Source organism: Furipterus horrens, unplaced genomic scaffold (assembly GCF_987537825.1).
Source record: "Furipterus horrens unplaced genomic scaffold, mFurHor1.1.pri manual_scaffold_4, whole genome shotgun sequence".
Taxonomy (NCBI): domain Eukaryota; kingdom Metazoa; phylum Chordata; class Mammalia; order Chiroptera; family Furipteridae; genus Furipterus; species Furipterus horrens.
The window spans coordinates 8025349-8042747 of NW_028327174.1; the positions used below are offsets into that span (position 1 = coordinate 8025349).

General features: G+C 56.2%; 1 protein-coding gene across 1 annotated transcript in view; it reads right to left on the reverse strand.

The window, feature by feature from the left end:
- Window positions 1-250: 250 nt before the first annotated feature.
- The window catches only part of CYTH4 (cytohesin 4), a 29755-nt gene continuing 12606 nt past the window's right edge, over window positions 251-17399 (reverse strand). The window contains exons 5-13 of the mRNA XM_090272480.1: window positions 16368-16486; window positions 14501-14581; window positions 13245-13357; window positions 11234-11382; window positions 5502-5613; window positions 3723-3799; window positions 3313-3384; window positions 2800-2954; window positions 251-1608 (exon numbers count right to left, since the gene is read on the reverse strand). Coding sequence (XP_090128606.1) covers window positions 1536-1608; window positions 2800-2954; window positions 3313-3384; window positions 3723-3799; window positions 5502-5613; window positions 11234-11382; window positions 13245-13357; window positions 14501-14581; window positions 16368-16486 — 951 coding nt within the window. The 3' untranslated portion in view covers window positions 251-1535. The remainder of the gene's footprint in view (window positions 1609-2799; window positions 2955-3312; window positions 3385-3722; window positions 3800-5501; window positions 5614-11233; window positions 11383-13244; window positions 13358-14500; window positions 14582-16367; window positions 16487-17399) is intronic.

A 17399-nucleotide genomic window follows, 5' to 3' on the forward strand; every position in this document is an offset into this window, starting at 1 on the left:
TGATTCCCCCTCAGTGATTGGGGAGGAGCTGAGGACCAGAGAGGGGATGAGAGTAGACTAAGATCATATAGCCAGTGTATGCCAGGGGCAGGCAGGGGAGGACCTCAGGCTCCATGACCCCCAGACCAGTCCTCCTCCCATGACCCCTGGCAGCCCCTACTTGGGCCAATGAGGTGGCAGAGGTGGTGCTCAGCCCCCAGGCTGACATGGGGTCTCTGGAAGCCCTAAAATGTCCTGCAAGATGTCCTGCAGCTGTCCAACCTAGACCCTCTTCAGAGCAATACCACCACCAGGCCCTTGCATAGTCCCAGAGACGGGGATCTCAGTTCACAAGGCAGCTGCTCTGTCCTCATCCGTGGAAGGTGTGCATGTGGGGGTGGAGGGAGGAGAGGTTGCCTCCCTGCTCCTGGGGAACCCATGTAGCTCCCACTCTCCTGCTCAGGCTGGCAGAGGCAACTTCACATCCAGCTCTCCTGCAGGGAACTTCCTTCCAGGGGCGCCCCCAGGGCCCGAGTGAGGGGGTGAGAAGTGCTTCTGAAAATCCTCCTCCAGGCTGGGACCTCCCTGGAGACAGAGCCACGTCCCAGCGTGCTGGAAGCCAGCTAAACTCTGCACAGTGCTGCTGCAGAGGGTCTCAGGATGCGGGGAGCCAGCCAGGCTGCCCCTCGCCACCACGGGGATCCCGCTCAATGGTCTTGCCAGGAAGTCTTGGCTGAGACTCTGCCACGAGCTTCTGTGTCACTCATTGACTTGGCTGCTCTTGTCTTCTTGGCTGCCTGCTGGTCTTGCTTGAGTCCATCTGTCTGGGATGTTCTGCACCATTTTCTTGAGGAGTCCCACATGCCTCTCCCCTGAAATGCCTCTCCATCCTGAGGGTGGAGCCCACTCTGCTTTCAGATCCCCAGCAGCTTTCAGTCCAGAGTCCCCTCCAGCTAGTGAACAAGTGCAGTCATCTCCAGCTGGAAGCTCCTTAGGAAGACCTGGTGCAATCCTGTTTTCTGCCTGGAGGAAGCAATTCGAGAGGTGGGAGGCAGCCAGCTCACTGACTGCTGGGACCTGCACTGGGGCTGCAGCTTCTGTCACTGGATGGAATGGAGGAGAGCACAGAGCCAAACGTCGCTGTTCTCCAAGAGTCAGAGGAGGGGTGAGGCTTGCACAGAGGGTGCACAGCACATAGGAGCCCCACAGCCCATCCTACTGCAGAGACTGACGGTGTTTCAGAGCACGAGGAGACCTTCATAGACGAGGAAACTGAGGTGCAGGGAAAGGACATGGGGCCGGGTATCTCCAGCTGATTTCTCTCCGTCTGCTTTCCTCAGGCCTCTCCGGGCAGCAGCCGGGTGCCGAGGGGCCCCATTGCTGGCTCTGGGCCCTCAGTGGTTCCTACCCACCCTCCTGAGCTCTGCCCCACCCCTCCTGTCAGCTTGAAGTAATGGGGGATGGGGGGGATGTCTGTAGGCCAGGAAAGGGTGACCTGGACTGGGAGGTCCTGGGGTTCCCAGGATGCCAGACCCCGGCACCACCTCCCATAAGGCTCATTGCTTGCTGGCAATCTTCTTCTTCCGAGCTGAGACCAGGTCGTAGAAGGGGACACGGGTGATGCTGGCTCTGAAAGGACAGAGGGTGGACGGACTTCAGAGCTGAGCTGTCCACGGGGGGGGTCCTACCTCCCAGGTCTCATTGTAGGGGCGTGGGTTTCCCAGGGAGGGGTTGGCTTGCCCCACTGCAGGGGAAAGGCCAGGTGATCCCAACTGGGACCAGGCAAGGGTGGGTCCAACCTCACTGGCCTAACCCAGAGTCCCATGGGCAGGGCCAGAAAGAGCGAAACTGGGAGCTGAAAGCCTTGGGGATTCTGCCCCCCAAACGTCCCTGGACCCTCTTCAGACTCTCAGAAGGTGGCGGAAGGAGCCCGAATGGAGTCAGCAAACTTGCTTGCTGGGTCTGACTCTGTCCCTCACTGGCTGTGTGACCCTGGGCAAGTCCTTCCCTTCTCTTGGCCTCAATTCCACACCCTGCACGTCTCAGGGACATGGCCCAAGTCCGGAGACCAACCCTATATCTCCCTCTGACCTGCAGAACCCACCCTTGTCTGCCTCTCCCCACTGGCCCAGAGTCAGGGTTGTTATCCTGCCCCTCACCTGTCCCTCCATTGCCCTTACATTTTCTCACCTGGCCACACCCCTTCTCTGTTTACCAGTTTGTGGTCTCCCCAGTGCCCCCGAGAATCGCAATCTCATTGTCACAGTGACCAAGGCCTTGCCATCCTCTGAAGCCTCATCTCCCACAGCCCAGCCCACACAGTGCCCTGTCCCTGCACTGTCAGACCCTTATTGCCCAGCACCAGCCACCCAGGGACTTGGGGTGCTGTCCAGGTAGGCCACACACTGCCTGGCTCTCTCATCTGTGTTCGCACTGGTTCTTCCACCTGGAACATCTGTCCCTCCATCTCCCCCAGGTCTTTCCTAGGCCACTTTGGATCCTGATGCTAACGACAGCGCCATTCCTGGGCACTTACTAAGTGGCAGGCGCTGGGCAAAGAGCTGGACACGCCACATCGCACCTACTCCTCCCACCAGTGGCAGGAAGTTGGTGCCTCACTCCCCTGTGTCCTGGAGCCTGGCACCGTGCCAGCACAGAGGACGTGCTCACAGAATACGGGTGGGAGGAATTTGCATGCCAGAACGGGGAGGGAGATTCTGGAATTGTCTTCCTTTGCAGACAAGGAAACAAGGCCCGAGAGAAGCAGGGGCTTCTGGGAAGCGACAGGAGGCCCATCCCCAGCCGTTGGCCGCCCCTTACCGTATGGCCTCGATCCATTGGTCCCGCTCCTCGGCGCTGGCGGCTGAGATCCGGTAAGATTCGTGCTTGCCCTCCACCACCTTGCCATCACCATCTGTCTTGCAGGCTTTTATCTTCTGGCCCCGGCAACTGGGGTTGTAGAGCTCCAGGCAGAACTGTGGGGAGGCAGCCAGGTGAGGGCAGGCAGGGGTGGGGAGAGAGGGGGGCTGGGCTGAGCCCTCCAGAAGCTTCAGAGAGGACTAGACACTCGTGCAAGACCAGAGCTGGAACAAGAGCAGCACCCGCCCCGCCCCCCGCCCCAGGCCTGCTTCCTGGGAGAGGTGAAGGGCCAGGCAAAGTGCCCCTGGCCCCAGGAGGGAGATGGAAGCAACCCTGAGCCCCCCCGCCCCCCGCCAAAGGTGAGCTGGGCCTGGCCAAGCCTCCCTGAGAGCCCAGCCCAGCTGTCCTCCCCTCCCACCCTGTTTCAGAAATTCCCTGGGCCATTCCGGCCTCAGGCACTGCTCTGACACCTACTGGCTTCTTGGGGTCGTCCACCTGCTGCACGGAGAGGTTCTCAAGGGGTATGATCCCCCGTGGCTCCTTGTCCTGCAGGGGCACAGGAGGGAAGGTCAGGGTCAGGAGCCTTGAGGGAGTGAGTTATGGGGCTCTCAGAGCCGAAGAGGAGTGTCTCTATCTTCCTGGAGGGGCCAGGGGAGAGACCCAGGAAGAGCCCTAGCTGGGGGTTAGGAGACCTGACTTTAAACCTTGGCTCTGCCTTGGCCCTTGGCCCAGCTCCTCCCCTCGTTGTAGCTCAGTTTTCCCATCTGAAAAACGGGTGTGGCAGTAGATTGTGTGATCTCAAAGGGGTCCCAGCTCTGTGAGGTGACAGCTTAGTGAAAGTCCAGAAGAGGGTAGGGGCAGGGGCAGGGACAGGGCAGGCTCACCGTAGTGAACTCAAAGTAGTAGAGGCAGCTGTCCGTCAGGATGAACCAGCGCCGTTTCCACGTCTTCACGCGGCCTCCTGCAAGAGGCCAGCCGCACAGTCGGTCCTCCTCCTCTGTGGCCACTGACCCTCCCTCCATGAAAGAGCAGGATCTCGGAGGCTTCCCCCACCTCCATCCCCCAACTCCTAGCCTGCTGCACTTCCCCCCAAATCTATTCCCTCCTTGCTCAAAAATCTTAATAGCTGCTGTCACCCGCAGAATCCCCCTGAGCTGCTTGACCCAGCATTCTAGGCTCCTCCACCATCAGGCCCCAGAGAGTGGCTGGTCACTCCCTGGGCTTCCCCATCACAACCCCTGCCCCCACCCCCCGCCACCCCCGTCACCCCTCCGCCGGTCCATCTCTTGGCCTGCTCCCTGCCTGGCACTGGGATAAGCATTTCATCTTTCATTTGCCAGGCAACTTTCTAGAGGGTTTTAAAAAATATATTCACTTAAGCCCTGGCCGGGTAGTTCAGTTGGTTGTCTGGATGCACCAAGGTTGTGGGTTTGATCCCCAGTCAGGGCACGTACAAGAAGCAACCAACAAATGCATAAATAAGTGGAACAACAAATGGATGTCTCTCTCTCTCTCTCTCTCTCAAAATCAATCAATAAAAAATTTTAAAAATATTCACTTATGAATTCCTAGAACCCCCTATGAGGAGGAGATCATTATTGACCCCATTTTATAGATGAGGAGACTGAGTCATCTGCGCAAGATCCTGCAGCAGAGCTGAGATTCAAACCCTGGTGTCTGAGCTCCAGAGGCAAGTGCTTGGCTATGTTGCTACACATTCAACCCTCCTGTGGGTTATGTGTCCTCCCCACTTCACAGCTGCAGAAGCGGAGGCTGAGCGACTGGACTGCCAGCACACGGGTGGAGGAGCTGGGATCTGCAGCTTAGGGCCTCCCTGGGGCTGAGAACAGTTGGTTGGGCAGGAAAGGAGGCTGCGTGGGCTGTAGACGGACAGACTGGGACGTGGGCATGGAGACAGGCAGGGCTGGCATGGGCACCCCAGGCCAAGGTCCCTGCTCCAGCACGAGGTGCTGTCCTCGTCTGCCCCAGAAGGCCGCTGTGCCTGGCTAAGCTGTCCCTGGCTAAGCTGCCCCAGCTGGGAGGCGTCCAGGAGTGTGAGTGGGGACAGAGGCAGATGGCTGGGCCCTGCGGTTCCCCCGCTAGACTTTGCAGCTGCCACCCCCTCCATCGACCGCAACACGCACCCACAGCTCTTCTCTGCAGGCCTGAGGCCCTCCCTGCCCCCCTAATCATGTTGAGGGGAAGCTCCCCTGAGCCACATCCTGTCCCTCCCCCCTCCCCCCACTGCTGTCCTTCAGGGACGTCTAACCTCTTGCCCACTAAAATCTGCCATTTGCTGGCTGTGCGGCCTGGGGCAGACGCCCTAACTACTCTGAACTTTAGCTTCCCCAGAAGCCCTTGGAGAAGAGAGACAGAACTGTCGTCAAGGGTTTGTCTGTGGTCCTGTCAGCATTCGTCCTGCCTTCCTGCTTGCCCTTCCCTTCCCCCACTGTCCCCTTCATTCCCAAGACAGACAGATGGAGAGACGGGGCAGGCAGACAGCTGCACTGGGAGGCGGGAGACCTGAGGCCCTCCGGGCTCCACCCTGAGGCTCCACATTGACCTGTGTGTGTATGTCCACCGGGTGGCCGCGTGTGCATGAGCATGTGTGCCCGTGTGTGCCTGCGTGTGCCGCAGTGCGCCCACGAGTGTGTGCCTCTCACCCAGCTTGAGCAGCCAGCCCTCGCGGTCAGGGTTGAAGAAGGTGTGCGTGAGGTCGTTGCCGTCGTCCTCGGGAATGGAGAAGGGCTCGCTCTTGATGCTGTCGAAGAGGTTCTGCCGCGAGAATGAAGGGAGGGAAGACGGGCTGCGACATTCATTCATTCCAGTCGGGGCCTGGGCCTCGCCTGGCCTGTGTGGCCTCGGGCAGGTCACTGGGCCTTTGGGCAAACTCTGGGTTCTCCTGTGAGCTCATCGTTGGTCCCTGGCCTTCTTGGCAAAACTCTCCCTGGTTCCCCCAGGCCCGCCGGTGTCCCCCGCCCCTCCCCACGCCATGCCTCCCCCTGTGCAGAGTGAGTGGGGGTCAACACCTCGGAGAGACTGCCCACTGCCTCACCCACGGCCCGCGTGCTTGCTGGCGCTGACCTTCCCAAACGGGGGCGCTCCTCCAGGGAAGGCTGGGTGTCACAACGCCCAGGCTGCCCTCAGGGCCTGGCCTAAAGCAGGCTGGCAACTGCTTGCTGACTGAATGGGTGCTGTTCCCCCTCCCGCAGCCCCCGAATTCCAGCCGGTGGCATGAAAACGCATGGCGGGGCAAGAGCGCTGGCTTTGGCATCAGGCCATCTGGGTTAAAATCCCAGCCCGGTCACTCAGGGGCTGTCTCTCTGAGTTGCCGTGTTCTTATTCGATAAATGGAGAGAACAATCTGATTGGCCAGGGCTCTCAGGGGTGGGGGGGGGGTAAATAGACTACATGGGGGTCAGAGCCCCCTTCTCCAAGCCAAGGGAAGGTGACGAGGAGGTAGAGGTACTGCCCCCGCCGGCACCCTGACCACTAGGTGCTGCTCTTACTGGTCAGTCAAAGACTGTGACCGATGTGTCTGAGGGTGTTGAAGATAAGGACACTAGGCTGGGACCTGTACACTCCCACACGTTCACCTGTATGTGCAGGTATGTGCCTACATGCACACATACAAACACAGACACCTAGATGTACGCTCTGGGGCACAGCAGCCAAGGTCAAGGCCTCCTTGGGCAACACCCTCTGCTTAGGTGCAGCAGCAGAGACTCCCAGGTGCACCCTGGGTGGCGGCCACAGAGGAGCTCCCTGGGAACTGGGACTAGTTGCCTGCGTGCGAGGCCCACTGAGGGAGAGACTCAAGGTGAAGTGCTGAGCTCGGCTCTTGAAGGCAGCGACCTGCTCTGGGTGGGCTTCGATTGTGGGGGTGGGAGCTCCCAGAAAGCAGATTTCAGTCCTCCATGGAGGACTTTCTAGCAGCCAGAGCTGCTGAAACATGGAAGGAGCAACCCTGCAGGGCAATGAGTGTCCTGTCGCCGGAGGTGTGCACCAGCCGGGGCCCAGGCTTCCCTCTGGGCGAGCGGAGGATGCTGGCAACGGATCATCCCTGTGGGTGTTGAACCCTCTCCGCGCTTCACTTCATGAATAACCTACCCAGACTCCCGAGTGCTTGGAAAAGCCTTCTAAGCTGTCTGTTTCTGCTTATTAAAACCAGGCACAATGCTGGTTCTCCATCTCCCAGATAATGAAATCATTTCCTTCCGTTGCATTTGTGTGCACGGCTGTTCCAATGGTTTCCTCAAAATTTTAAATGAAAAATTTCACAAGTACTGCTTGATTCCCCCAAAGATTTAGCAGTGGTGTTTGCTTCTTAAAGGTCTTCTCTGACCTGAGAGCTGGGGGAGGAGGGGGGGGCAGGCTGGAAGCAGTTTTCCCTGGGTTTCACAGAGGTGTCTTCCCACCACGGACTCTGGGGTGCCTGGGCTCGGCCTGGCTGTGCTGGGTGGGTGTGGGGAAGAGCAGGGCCCATTGCTCTTTGTGGAGCCCCTGCACCCCCTGGAGCGTCTGGGAAGCCCCCTTGCTCCTCCCACTTAGGCCCCGCCTGGCCGTGGGAATTCCCAAGTGGCCCAGGCTGGTTAAACAAGAGCCTGCGGCATAAAGGCCTGGTCAGCACAGACAAATATTTGGGAGACCAGAGGAGGCTGGCAGGGGAGCCTCCCGACACCCACTGGGGGGCCCTGGTAGGTTCTGCAGGTACCGTATCAGCCTGCGCCTCCTGCCATCCCAAGGAAACCAGCTCGGCTCACCTCACCCACGTTTCCTGTACCTTGTACGTACCAGCTCCCCCTTCCCTTGTAAGAAAACTCCCCCACACCTGCCACCACCAAACCACTGGGCCAGGCTGTCTTCTGCTGCTGGGTGGACTTGATCAGATGAACAATGGCCTCCTGTGGGTTGCTCTGCTGGTCTTGCATCTGTCCCTTTCCACCCCCTTAGTTTTCCTCTGCGGATGCACACCCCCCCCCCCCCCCCCCGCCCCAAACACACTTTCTGTCCAGTTGACAGCCGCTGCCCCTACCCCAGGCTCCAGGGGGCAGCGTGTGAATGATTCCCTTCAGCCTACTCAGAGCATTTCACCCTGCCGGTCACAGGGACAGGTTCTGGGATGGAGGTGCCCTAAGCCAGCCAATGAGCCTGAATTCTGGGACTTCAGTTTAAACTGCTAGGCCAGATGGATGCCTGGAGCTGCCTGGGGCCCTCTCTGTCCCAACTAGAGGAGGGCCTATTTGAGAGGGAAGTGCACATGGAGGAGAGTGTTGGTGCCAGCTGGAGAGATGAGACCGAGTCCTGACCTCACCGAGCACCTGGATCTAGCCAAGCCTGAAGCCGACACCTCTGGAGATCAGTCAATCCCATATTTTTTCTGTTATATGAGCTGAGATTCCTCTAGCCAGGAAGCAACTGTCAGCAGGGACACACAGCTAAGTCCTCTGTCCCTAAATTGTGCCTCTTGTGTCTGCAGAGGGAAGGGCTCTGGAGTCAGACAGACGTGGGTTCGAATACAAACTGCTCACAAACTATGAAACCCCGCCCTGACCAGTGATAGTTTCCTTCACTGTAAACTGGGGGTGGTCCCTCCTGCCTAAGGTTGTTGGGAGGACTGAACAAGAGCATGAAGTACCCAGAACGGGGCTCGGACATGCTCAGTTCTGATGGAGTCAACTTGGACACCACAGCAGAAGATGTCGTGAACTGGGAGACTGTTCCCCTGCCTGGGCCTCACTGTCTGCACCTATAACCTCCTTCTCCTTCTCCTCCACCCTCACTCCCTCTCTGGGCACCTCGCTCAAGGTAAGTGATTCCTCTTTCATTTCTCCAGCACCTGCTAAGTACCAGGCACTTGAAGTGCATTATATCTGCTTCTAGGAGAACAACATACGCTCAGTGTCATCAGCCCACTTTGTAGATGAGGAAACTGAGACTCAGACTCAAGGTCACACCACCATATAGGTGGGGCCGGGATTTGATCTCCCATCCTCTAAGTCCACATCCTGTACCCTTGCCCTAAGTCTCCTAGGCACTGTGCTCTGCCCATCACGATGGCCAGAGCAAGACCTGCTCAACCCACCTGTCTCTCACCCCCAAGCGCACTTCTCTGAAGCCTTTCCCAGCTGTGGACCCTCATAGTCTGCAAGCCCTTGGGTGACTTCTCATTAGGTGATGCACCTGCTGCAGCTTAATTTCATAAACCAGGCCACTGAAAAGCGTTATGTGTCCTGGGCAGGGCCCAGGCTGGAATAGCTTCATGAGGAATCCTTCTGCAAAGCAGCAAACTTGAATATCTGAAGGTGCTTGAAGATGAGTCCTTACTTTCCATATGGGGAAATGAGGCCCAGAGAGAGGGTGAGAAGACCCTACCTCAATCCACAGCAGCTACCCGTGAAAGCCTGAATAGCAAGGACCAGGCCTGTGTGGTTCTCTCTATGCCCCCAGGAAGCTTCTGGCTTCATTAGCCACCCCCCACCTATACCAGGCACTTTGCTAAATACCTCACCTTTCAGTACTGATCCTATGAGCTGGGAGCTCAGAGAGGTCAAGCCACTTCCCTAATGTCACACAACCAGAAAGTGGGGGAGCCAGGACTTGGATGTGGCCCTGACTCCAATGCTCTGTTCTTTTCCCCCCTGAGTCCCTCCCTCTCTTGGCCGCCAGGGATGATAATAAACACTTTCCCAGACCTCCCAGGCAGAGTTTGAAGCTAAATTGAGATAATAGACCAGAAAGCCCTAGGAGTAGAAAGTTACAAGCTCTATACAAATGCCTCGCATTGTTATCAACAAAAGGCTTAAGTTGGGAAAAATACCCAAGGAAGGAGATGCTAAAAAAGGCTGACTGGGAGCTGCAGCAATAATGTGGCACCTGGGAGATCTGGCAGGACTGTCATTAACTCATTAACTGCCAGACAAGGTGTGCTCAGCTTCCTGCCCGAGAGCCACAAGGAGATGAGTCAACAGTCCTCAAGGTCCTTTATGTTGCAGTCATTTTACTAATTGCCAGGGTGTTAAAATTATTATTAATTATACTGAATAGTGGCATAAGCCACCATTTAGGGCCTATGTTATATCCACGGCAGGGGCTCTGCCCTTTACATTAAAAAAAAATTACTGCTCCCAGCAGCTCTGTGACGCAGGCATCATTATCCGTATTCTCAGGTCAGAGGAACGGTGGCTTTCAGAGGGTGAGTCATTACCCAAGGTCACCCAGCAGGAAGATGGGGGACAGGAGATTTGACCTAAGCTCCCCACCACTGTAGATTTTCTCTTCTGGGACAAAGAAGGGTGGTGGGCGAAGGGCCCTCTTGAACATGGAGGGGCACTGGAATTATCCCAGACCCAGCCCCCCAAGACTTCTGCAGGAGGTACATGCGGCGCTGAGCTGGGAGGTGGGGTTCACACCCTCTCCCCACTCCCACTGGGCTCTGATCTGGATAAAACTCAAGCTCTAGGCCTAGACACGAACCATCCATTCATTGTTGCTGAGCCAGGCTCTGACTCTCCGTCCAGTGTTTACAAACTGCTCCTGCATCCCTGTTGCCCATCGGAAACTATCGTTTGAAACCGTGGCCCCGCTGGTGCCCACCTCACTGTCCGTGACTGTCCATGTGCACCCGTACCCCAGCCGGCCACTCTGGACTCCCCACCCGTCTCCAGTCAGGCAAGGCCTGGGTTCTGGCCACTTCCTTTTTCTGAAGTGGCCTTTCCCTACTTCTCCTCTGGGGGACCTCTTATATAACCTTCAAGGCCCAGTTCAAAAGTCACCTCCTCTGTGGAGTCTCCTAGGATGACAGCTTTCCCGTGTCTCCATGGCTATGTTCCCATAGTTAGCACAGTGTGAATCACCCAGGGTTGTAATTCACATGTGTATCACCTTCCCACCAGACCCCCAAGTTGATCTGGCAGGACCTGTGGTTGATTCATCCCTGAGTGCCCCATGCCAGACACAGGGCCTGGTGCAGCGTGGCAGGGGTGGGGGCCGTTGGGTGAAGAGACGGGAGGCCTGGATACTGCTCAGCTCTTGAGGTGACATGCAGCCTGGCAGAAGACCTCAGTTTCCTCCTTTCTGAAGGAGGGAGGAGTTTGGGTGCAGAATGTGAGCGTTTTCAACTCTGACACACCAAGAATCTAAGCACCTGGGATTCCAAGAAACGGACTTGGGCTGTTTCTTTCTGGAAGATGTAAATGATGGGTGCCAGAGTCCCTCAAGGCTGGAAGGCTGGCAGCACCTCCTGGGTGGTTTGTCTCTAGGCATCCTTCTTGAGCTGGGGGCCGCTTGGGAAGGGCCACCTCAGGACCAGCCTTTTTTGTGGTGGTCCGTCCATCTAAGACAGGCCCCTCTCAGATGCTTGGGGACTAAGCTGGGTGAGGTGCCCCCCCCTTACCCGAAGCTGCTCCTCGGGCAGGTCGCTGCCATTGTTGATGCCGCGGTTCATGGACACAAAGCGCTCAAAGGGCGGCTTGTCCCGGACGTTGGGGTTGTGGAGGCTGGTGTTGAGCATGATGATGGAGAAGGACAGGACGTAGCAGGTGTCTGCGGGATCGGACAGCGCGTCAGAGTCTGGGCCCTGGGTGCTCTCCCGTCCTCTGCCCCGACCCTTCTAGGGATCAAGGACCAGCCATCTGGAAGCCTAAAGGTCCACTCTGTCCTCCTAGCTTGGCCTTTGAGGCCCAGCCTCACTGTCTATACTTCTTGCTGGACTCCCTGCTCCAAAGAAGTGAGCTGTTGCATTCCTGAGCCCCTCTGTGCCTTCCCACCCCTGCACTGCGGCTCTTGTGGGGCCCCCTGCCAGGCAGATCCTCCCCTTCCCTTTTCCACCCATCGAATTGCTCCTTCTCTTTCAGCTCCCCACCGCGGTCTTCCATCCCCTGCCCACTCTGTTCTCTGCATTCTTGGATCTTGGAGAACACTTATTGTTGGCACTGCTGTTCAGGGCTTAGTCCTGTGCTGCTTGGTAATCTGGCGGGCATGGTGGGTGGGGCAGCTGGGGCCAGAGCTGCCACCCTCTGCAAGTCAGCGAGGTGGGGCAGCTGGGCGGGGTATTTGGGAGGGAGGGGACCCCTGCTCTGCGGTGTGTGTCCAGAGCCAGGGAAGTCCAGCATGCCCGCAACTCTCTGGTTGTCCTTGGGAAAGTCCCTGGCCTCTCTGAGCCTCTACTCCCTCATCTGTGACATTTAGAGTTTTAACTTTGAAGTGGCTTCATGTTCTAGGACATGGATGATTCTACCTCTGATAACAATGGCTCCTAATGTGGTTGGTGCTTGCCCTGTGCGAAGCTCTCCCCATCCCGATGGCAATCCTAGGAGGCAGATATTGTCACCACCCCCATTTTACAGATGAGGAAACCGAGGCACAAGGAGGTTAAGTTACATGCCCAAGGTTACAGAATAAGAAGTAGTTGGATGGTGACTCAAGTCCAGTGCTTTAAATCTCTTTCCTTCCTACACATATTTATTGAGTACCTACTAAGTGCCATGCACTGAGGAGTCACTGGTGAATAACTCTGATATGGTCCCACTCAGTGTGGGACATTTAGGCTTGTAGAGCTGACAGGTAAGAAAACAAGCCAACACTAAAACCATGTATAACTACATGCCAGGGCAGGTGCCCTGCAGGACTTGTCCATGGACACACACAGAGCCCAGAAGCGGCGCGTCGGCAGGAAAGTCGCTGCACCTCTCTGAGTCTGTATCCTGTGCAGGGATGAGAACGCTGCAGACCTCATGGACTGGCTGTGAGAATTAAATGACTTCCCCTGGGTAAAGCACTTAGCACACGGGGAGTACTCAACACATAAAATCGGTTATTGTTGTTCTGGTAACTTCAGGTTCTGAGAAGAGGCCGGGACAAGTCTGCTGTGATGTCTTCTCATCCACCCCGTGTGGGAGAGTGTGGGGGGGCTGACCTTTGTTCATAGCCTTCTATGCTCCTTTCCCCCTATGTCCTGCCCAGGCCCTTTCATGCTTCTGGGCTTTTGCTCAAACTAGAACTCCTGCCCAAAAGGCCTTTTCTCCCTTTGACCTCCTGGAGAGCTCTTATTCATCCTTCAAAACCCCATTCAGACCCCACTATCTCTGGCAAGCCATCGTGGACATGCCGACTCCCCCATCCTTGCCCTCAGACAGGTGAGCTGCTGCCCTAAGCACCCTGTGCCATCATTCCCTGTCTCCTCTCCCAAGGGGTATGCCCAAGGCAGCTCTGCCCAACAAATACCCCACAGAGGGCCTGGCACGGGTTGGCACTCAGTGAGAGCTTGGAATGATCTGGGCCGCCAGGGTCTGGGTACTCTGGGGAAACCAGAGGGGGTGGGGTAGCCGTGGTGCTTTGGGAGGCAGATCTGTGCCCGGTGATGCTGAAAGGGTTCTGGAGCCCCAGGTTGCACCCCACCCCGGCACCTGTGGACTGGAAGACGCCTGGGTTACACAGGCAGTATCGAGTGGCGAAGGTCTCCATCATCCGGTCAATCTTCTGGGCCTCACCAGGCAGCCGGAAGCTCCAGAGGAACTGCCTGGAGGGGGGGGAGCGGGGAACAGGGCCATGGGCAGCAGGGTGAGTGGGGGCTCTTGGAGGTGGGGGTTACCCTGGACAAGCCACTCTGCCTCTCCCAGGCTCAGTCTGTTTATCTCGTAAAGCTCTAGAGGGATTTGTACTGGTGAGCACAGGCATGCAGTAGGTTTCCCAGAAATGCCCTTTTTTTTCAGAAATCAGAGCTGAGTTCGCTCTGCCTGCTGCCCAGCTGAGTCCTAGAACCTTTTGTGGCCCAGTTCACCTCAACCAATGAGGGAGCTTCTTCCTGTCCTGGGTTCTGCAGCCCCCGGCACCCAGGAACTGCTCCATAAAGGCTTGTTCAATGAGTGAATGAGTGAGTGAATATTGGAAACTACCCCTCTCCCTCAAAGAGCATGGTAGTTGGCGGGAAGGCCACATTGCCTGAACAGTGGTGGCTTCTTTCTTCTCTGCCTTGAAAACTCCTATTCATCCTTCAAAGCCCCGTTCAAATGCCCCCTTTTGGGAGCTAATTTTCCAAGATGTCCTAAACACTTATTGTGGGCCCAATGCTAAGCACTTTCTCATTTAGTCCTCACCCCTGTATGAGGTTGGTACTATTTTACAGACGAAGAAACTGAGGTACAGAGAGCTTTTTTGTGACTTGTCCAAGGCCACACAGGGGGTGAATGGCAGAGCTGGGATATGAACTGGACAGTCTGGCTCCAGAGTCTGTGCTCCTAACCGCTATATTATAATGCTTCCTGTAGTTGTAAAAATAACAGTAGGAATGATAATAACCTAATTAAAAAATAATTAGTAATAATAAAGCAATACATGCTAAGCTATACTAATAAAATAAAACAAGCACTACTCTAAAAAGTAGTGGGAACGGCAATAATAATAGTACTAATGATTACAACGATTGAATATTATTACAGTAATGTAACGGAGCAACACCCGTAGTAGCAGCAGTAATGACCGGGTGCTATTGCAGGCAGTCCACGCCAGTGATCTCACCAGCTTCAGCTCTATGAGGTGGGCACCACCGTTCATTCATTTCTGCTCCTGACACTTGGTGCTATTCGCCATGTGGCTTGTGATGGCCCCAGCACCCCCCACCCTGGCTGTGCCCCCATCCAGGGCCGGGCCCTGGACCACTCACCTGAGGGCCTGGACGAGGTTGAGGTTGGCAAACTCGTGGCAGTCCACGAAGGCCTGCAGGACCTGCAGGTTGATGGGGTCCCTGGGGAGGGGGCAGAAGGGAGGGTGGGATGCACTGGGGAACTTTCTGGTCCCTGCCTCCTGGCGGGGATGGAGGTGCACGAGGGACAGGAGGGGATAGGCGTCCTCCTTCTGGATCCAGCCGCTATCTGGCCTGCTCACATCCATCTGAGCCCACTTCTCCTCCCCTCCACGTGCACGCCAGGCCTCCTGGATGTAAACAGAGCCCCCTCACCCCCCACGGCCCCCCAGCGCTGCCCTTGCCCAGGGCGGCGGGGGCTGTCCCTGGGTCAAAGCCTTCTGGTGTCACTGCCTGCCTGGGTGACACCTCTCAAATCACTTGACCTCCCCACATATTTCAAACATGTTAGAAAATGATACACTCTTTGGAATACAAGTAAAGCAGCGAAGTGAGGTGAGCAGTCCTAGGGACCACAGATCAAGGGCTGTGACATCTGTGTTGACAGCAATGGTCTCATGGGGAGGTGATGTTTGATTGAAATTTAAAGGAAGAGATCAGAGTAGACTATAGGGGAAGAGCATTCCAAGCAGAGGGAACAGCATGTGCAAAGGCCCCAGGACAGAAGCATGCTCAAGGAACAGCAGGCCGGTGAGACTGGGAGAGAGCACAGGAAGGGGGCAGGAAGTAGTAGGCGACAAGGCCAGGACCCACGGGAGGGTCCTGGGCAGGGGAGCGGTGATCTGTGACAAGGAGACAACCCTGCCAAGACATGTTCCTCCCTCTTCCCAGCTCTTGGACCAGGAAGTGCGGCCCTCCTTGCCACCTGTGTTCCCTGCTTGCTCAGGAGAAGAAACGTGTCCTCTGGAGAGCCTGGGAGAAGGGTCGCTGGCTCTCTGGTCAGCTCCACCCTGGTTCCTTACAGTCCAAGCCCCCCAACCCAGCAGCCAGGGGGTCCTCTCTGACCACTCCCCTGAGCAGGACCCTCCTGTGGGTCCCGGCCTTGTCGCCTACTACTTCCTGCCCCCTTCCCATGCTTTCCTCCAGTCTCACTGGCCTGCTGTTCCTTGAGCATGCTTCTGTCCTGGGGCCTTTGCATATGCTGTTCCCTCTGCCCGGAATGCCGTCCCCCCAGAAGTCTACCCTGCTCTCTTCGTTTACATGTTAGTCAGTCCTGGCTGGTGGGGCTCAGTGGATTGAGTGCTGGCCTGCAAACCAAAGGGTCACCAGTTCAATTCCCAGTCAGGACACATGTCTGGGTTGCGGGCCAGGTCCCCAGTTGGAGGTGCACCAGAGGGAACCACACATTAATGTCCCTCTCCCTCTCTTTCTCCCTCCCTTTTCCTCTCTCTAAAAAATAAATAAACAAATATTTTTTAAAAATTTCAGTCAAACATCACCTTTTCACGAGACCATTCCTGTCTGCACTGTAGTCATCTGTGGTCCCCAGCCCCTCTCACCTTGCTCCCCCACTTTATTTTTATTCCAAAGAATTTGTAATTTTCTAGCATGTCTGACATATTTGGGACTCTGTCTTCCCCACTGGTATGTACTTCCCTGAGGGCAGGAGTTTTGTCTGTCTTGATCACTATAAATCTTGGTGTAAGTTCAGGGCTTCGAACAGTGTCCGGCACATGGTAGATACTAACAAATATCTGCTTGTTGAATCAATGAAAGAAGGAAGGAAGGAAGGTGGGCTTTGGCTCAGTGACAGTTCGCCCCCTCCAGCTCCAGGAGTTAACTTTCCTCACACAATTCCCTTCCTCACTCGCCTGCACACGCATACACACTAACCCACGCACGCCTGCTCACCCTCATTCCCTGCCTCCCTAAGGCCCCGCCCCCTTACCTCTCCCCCAAGTAGGTGCCGATGGCTGTCTTGTTGAGGCCCTCGCCCTTGTACAGGAACCGGGCGATGTCCTGGGCATCGGAGGTCAGCAGCTTGTGCTCGGTGAGATACTGGATGCCCTGCAAGGGGTACACAGAGCCCTGAGCAGCCCCTCAGAGCAGCCAGCCTGGGAGGAGGACCGGAGGAAGCCCCCGCAGCCAGAGCCCTGCGGCGTTGGCACAGACTGTGCTGGGAAGTTGTGTCCCTCCTTAATAGAAGAAGCCTTTGTAAGGTGGCGAGATCCCCATCACTGGAGGCGTGCAAAGACAGATACGGTTTCTGCAATGAGCCATGTTCATACCAGGTGCTCCCCAGGGTTCCCTTTAGTCTGACACTCTCATTATATGCCTCAATGATTCCACTGATTTATAATTTTAAGACTCAATGATTCAGCCATTTCTTTTGTCCCTTAAAGTTCACATTATTTAAAAATAGTGTTTCATTTTTTTTTCTTGCAGATAATCTATGTCCATTGTATAAAAATGAGAAAAACCAGCAAAATTTAAAAAAAAAGAAATTGCCCATGTCCTGCCACTCGGAGGCAGACAGTTTCCATGGAGGTGACTTTCTGTTCCTTTCTTTACAAAAGTGGAAGTATAGCATGCCTTCCACCCTGACACCTGCTCTTTTGATTTGACAGTATCACAAATATCTCTCCCCATGGCCCAAGCACTTCGGGGTGTGTCCGTGTCATTTTAGGAATTTGAGGGGCTGGTCTCAGGTTTTCTGCGATGCTTCCTTCATGTCCTTCCTCCTTTTGGAGAAAGAGAAGCTTCTGGAAGTCGGGGGACAGTTTGAGGGGGCTCTGAATGACAAGCACAGGGTCTGGGGGACCCCTCAGTGGCCCTTCCCAGGTGCTCGGGGGCATGGCCATGTGAGTCAGTGCGTGGGCTCCCGGTGGACGGGGCAGGGCCGGTTTCTGCGGCTGTGGGAGGCGAGTGCCTGTGCGATGCAGTGGACCTGAGACAAGGAAGGGAGGCAGCCGCTAAGGCC